General features: G+C 38.9%; 1 protein-coding gene across 2 annotated transcripts; it reads left to right on the top strand.

Moving 5' to 3' along the window:
• Positions 1-3824: 3824 nt before the first annotated feature.
• Positions 3825-4144, top strand: LOC125923027 (small ubiquitin-related modifier 1-like). Of its 2 annotated transcripts, XM_049631043.1 has the most exons (2): positions 3825-4024; positions 4091-4144. In XM_049631043.1, the coding sequence occupies exons 1-2, from the start codon at positions 3842-3844 to the stop codon at positions 4142-4144; spliced, it is 237 nt and encodes a 78-aa protein (XP_049487000.1). In that variant the 5' UTR covers positions 3825-3841. The 2 variants fall into 2 exon arrangements, with proteins under 2 accessions (XP_049487000.1, XP_049486999.1); XM_049631042.1 differs by having other exon boundaries at positions 3825-4144.
• Positions 4145-4579: the final 435 nt, after the last annotated feature.

Here is a 4579-nt window from a genome sequence, read left to right as displayed (position 1 = left end):
ATACAAGTTTACCACTAAAAAAAAAAAAAAGGCCAAACATCAAATGTTTTAACCTTCCACTATCCTCCAGGCACTGCAATTCATGCTTGTTTGTATCCATACTGTTTCATTTCGTCCTCATACCCTCACACAGTTCTTTGAAGGAGATGATTTGCCCCCTCCTTTCTATAGGTGAGGAAATTCAGGAACAGAGTGGTTAGGTTACCTGCCCGTGGTCACACAGATATTAAACACCTGAACTGGGATCTGAGTCTCTCCTCAAACATTTAAACGATTTTGCTCATATAAGTGGTGATGATCTCAACATAATCAAGTTACGCAGACTCGTCTCTCGCCAACTCACTTTGCAGCTTCTGCAGCTCCACCTGGTGTCAACGTTCACAGTTTTTCCTTCTGCAGTTAGTGGGCTTAGATCCCTTCAGCTCTTTACTTATTGACGTCCTCATCTATAAAATGGTGTCTTGTGTACCTGCTTCAGTGGGCTGTTGTGACGTCACATAAGATGCACACGCAGTGTCTACCGGACAATCCAACACATTCAGAACTGTCTCCCCTTGCCCCTTATAACTCTGTCTCCCATCCACTAAATAAGACAAAGTTCTAACTGCCCTTTCTCATTTTCCTTTTCTTAATGCATGCTAGCCCAACATCCTCTTGCAGAGAAATGGAGAAAGAGAGTTCTTTCCTGCCACACAGGGACGTCACAGAAGCGTATGAAACTTCTTAATCTTCTTTTACCAAATAGAAAATTTTCAGTCACTTTATTAATTCACTAATTAATTAATAATCACTCTTCGGATCAACAGGTTTTTTGTTTTTTTGTTTTTATTTTTTTGTAACGTTTATTTATTTTTGAGACAGAGAGAGACAGAGCATGAACAGGGGAGGGTCAGAGAGAGAGGGAGACACAGAATCTGAAACAGGCTCCAGGCTCTGAGCTGTCAGCACAGAACCCGACGCGGGGCTCGAACCCACGAACTGCGAGATCGTGACCTGAGCCGAAGTCGGCCACTTAACCGACTGAGCCACCCAGGCGTCCCATCGGATCAATAGTTTAATTGCATACGAAAGATGTATTCAAAAATACCCAGTTTTAAAATATTTGAACTATGAACTTTACAAAAACTTTTAAGCAGAGATATAAAGTGTTTCATATGCCTACACACACAATTAACTAATAGTTTGCTACATTTTATTTTTAAGGAATTTTTGTTTAATACATGAATTTAAGTTTACTACTTAATCAGCAAGCCGAACAAATACGACAAGCCGTGCTGGAATTTCAGTTTAAAGAGAACACTGGTTTCCACTAGTGCTATTTTCAACGTCCTCGAGTAATGAAACTACCCCATCAATGATGTTCTTGCCTAGCACTTGGATGATTTACAAAAAAGTACATTTATGCATGAATTTGGCCACCCTTAGCCACTCTAAGGAGAGATGCTGTCCCTTTTTATGGAGTAAGAAACTGAGTCCTACAGTGTAGGTGACTGGCTCAAGGTTACACAGCTAGCTGGTAACAGAAATGGGAATGAAATCAGGTCTTCTGATTCCAAATTCTTCCCTGTTTCTAGCACATACACTACAAGTAACGTAAGTAGCCTTAAGACACGCTAAGACATCAATATTATCATCGACATCCAATATTCACAAGTTAATGATGATAAATTTACTATTTCACCTTATCAAATAAATTAATAATGTATTAACTCATTGAACAAGTATTATTACTAAATAATTGTCAGATAAATGTTAATTATTATTTTAATTAACTGAATTATTGGAATAATTTACTAGATTGATAATAAGGATAATAACTTAATGACATAAAAAAACCAATGAGACTTCCTCTCTTATTTTTAAATCCTTTCTTTTTCAAAATGTTATCTTAGAAAGTCCAAATGTTTTTATTACTTGTTTGAAGTTTCTAGACCTTTTTAAACTGAATTTTTATTGTCAATCAACTTTGGCTGTACTTCAGAAACTTACCCTAGATTCTCACTCCCACCATTATGACCCTGTAGCCTAATACTCTAAAAACCCTCTCTAACCAAAATGTTCTACTTCTCAGCTCCCTTTCACCCCTTCTTTCTTGACACTTCTCTGTTAACTTCATCAAAGCCCTGACCCTTCCATCTTCCTTTGAGACTGTCTACCTTCTTCTCCTGGTTTCTCTCTCTGCCCTGCTCAACCTCAAGCCCCATTGTCCAGAGGTGATAGCCTATTTTCTTATCTCCAGAGCACTCCATTTCTTGCACCCAGAAACTTCTATGGTGTCTCCCAGCAAAACACCAAACCCAAATCAGTGATATCTGTCCAGAAAAATAAGTGTCTCTGAAGACACCGCACCAAAGTGACTTGTTCCTACTCACTATATTCCTGTCTCACCTCAGCAAAGCTGAAACCACAGCTACCAACACTCGTATTTGACTGCAATCACCATACTCTCACTTCCTCCGGGTAAAGCAGACAATGAGACCTACTAAGACTCTTAAATCACTCCTGCCCCCAGTTTCCCTGAGATCTTACTCCATGAGCCATCAGAAGCACATTCAAGTTTTTCTCAGTTTGAAGATATAGATAGATAGATAGATAGATGATAGGTAGACAATAGATTGATAGATGATTAATGGTGGTGAATGAATGAACACATAGATGTAGCTCACTTGATTCTCAGGTCCTTAGAAATACAGTACAATGTATCTCCTCATCTTCACAACTTAACCTTTAGGAGGCACTATATTCCAAAGGCTATAGTCTCTATTCCTCATTTTCAAGTCACTTCTCAACCCACTTACAGGGGCTTTTTGTCCCCACTTAAACTTACCACAGAAAATCTCCAATGACCCCCTTAGCTGCCAAATTAGTGGATACTCTTTCATACCACTGCTTAATTGACACTGTGAATTATTCCCTTCTGGAAAAGTCTACACTTCTGTGATTTCTAAGATTTTGAGTAACCTCTTTTCTCTCTCTCTCTCTCTCTTTTTTTTTTTTTGTTCTTCTTTTCCTCTGTTCACTGATGAAACATTTGTGTTTCTCAATGTCCTGTCATCAGCTCACTGGTGAACTCATTTTAAATGCTTTCTCTGATTGTCCTCATTCATTCTGGTGCTTTCAACTAGTGTGATCATTCCCAAATACATATATATATATATATATATACTCACAAAGATCTGTACGTATGCATAAAGGTATCTGCAAATGTACATAGGAATGGGTGTGTGTGGGTGTGTGTGTGTGTGTGTGTGTGTGAATGTGTGTCACTACACACACACAAAAACAAAACAAAAATCCATAAATATCCATAAATGTCTCCAGCCAGTCCAGCTGTCTTCCCCAGGGTTTGGGAATCACATAATCAGCTGGCTTCTGGAGATCTCTCCCTACACACCCTATGCAGATGTAAACTCAATGCTTTAAAATTGAATGTATTTTTTTTTCTCCCAGATCAGTGCTACATCCATTCAGACCCCTAAATTAAAAACCTCAAATTCATCTTTGACTCTTTTACTATGCATTTCTAATCAAACATAAAGTCTTATTAATTTTATTCAATCAATATTTTTTCCTCTACTTCCCTTGTCTAGAAAAACATCCTGACTCAGTGGGATTACTAAATGTCCAATCCAATCATTACCTCCAAATGGTCCATCATCTGGAAACCACCCAATATGGAAATACCCAGATCACTTGTCTACCTAAAAATCCTGTGTGTCTCACACAGCCTTCAAGTAATCAAGGCTCAGGGGAAGGGAGAGGGATTTGTAAACCCTGGAGCAAGCTTCTGCCTACTGGAGACCGCTGCTATGTAGGGACCCTGGGTGAAGCCACCATCACCATGTCTGACCAGGAAGCAAAACCTTCAGCTAAGGACTTGGGGGATGAGAAGGAAGGAAAATACATTAAACTCCAAGTCATTGGACAGGAGAGCAGTGAGATCCACTTCAAAGTGAAAATGACAACGCATCTCAAGAGGCTCAAAGAAGCATACTGTCAAACACAGGGAGTGCCAGTAAATTCAGTCAGATTTCTCTTTGCAGGTCAGGGAATTGCTGGGAATCACACTCCAAAAGAACTGGGAATGAAGGAAGATGTGATTGAAGTTCATCAGGAACAAACAGGGGGACATTCAATGATTTAGATATTCTTTTTTTTTCTTTACTCTCAATCCTTTTTTATTTTTAAAGATGTTTTTTATAATGTAGGTGTTCAACACAGACTGGAAAACGGGCACCCCATCTCTTTAAAACATCTGATGATTTGAATTCTCGTGTCCATGATTCATTTCCACTTGTTTTCGTTGGGCTGATTTTTGGTGATCAAACTTCAGCCCCCTTCATATTGCACTCTCCTTTTTAAAAATTACATGTGAGCACAGAAAGGCCACCTTTTCCGGGTCTGTGTATTTTCAGGCTTGCGATAAATAAGATCAAAAAATGAGGGTGTTCATAATAACTTTCCAATAGACCCTGAAGTTCCCACATCTGATTGCTTCACTCCTGGACTATGATTGTGGGTGATGGAAGTTTTTCAGAAAACTGAACTGTGAAAAAATGACCTTTCCTTAACTTGAAGC

This window comes from Panthera uncia, chromosome B1 (assembly GCF_023721935.1).
Source record: "Panthera uncia isolate 11264 chromosome B1, Puncia_PCG_1.0, whole genome shotgun sequence".
NCBI lineage: Eukaryota > Metazoa > Chordata > Mammalia > Carnivora > Felidae > Panthera > Panthera uncia.
This window is presented reverse-complemented; position numbering and strand designations above follow the sequence as displayed.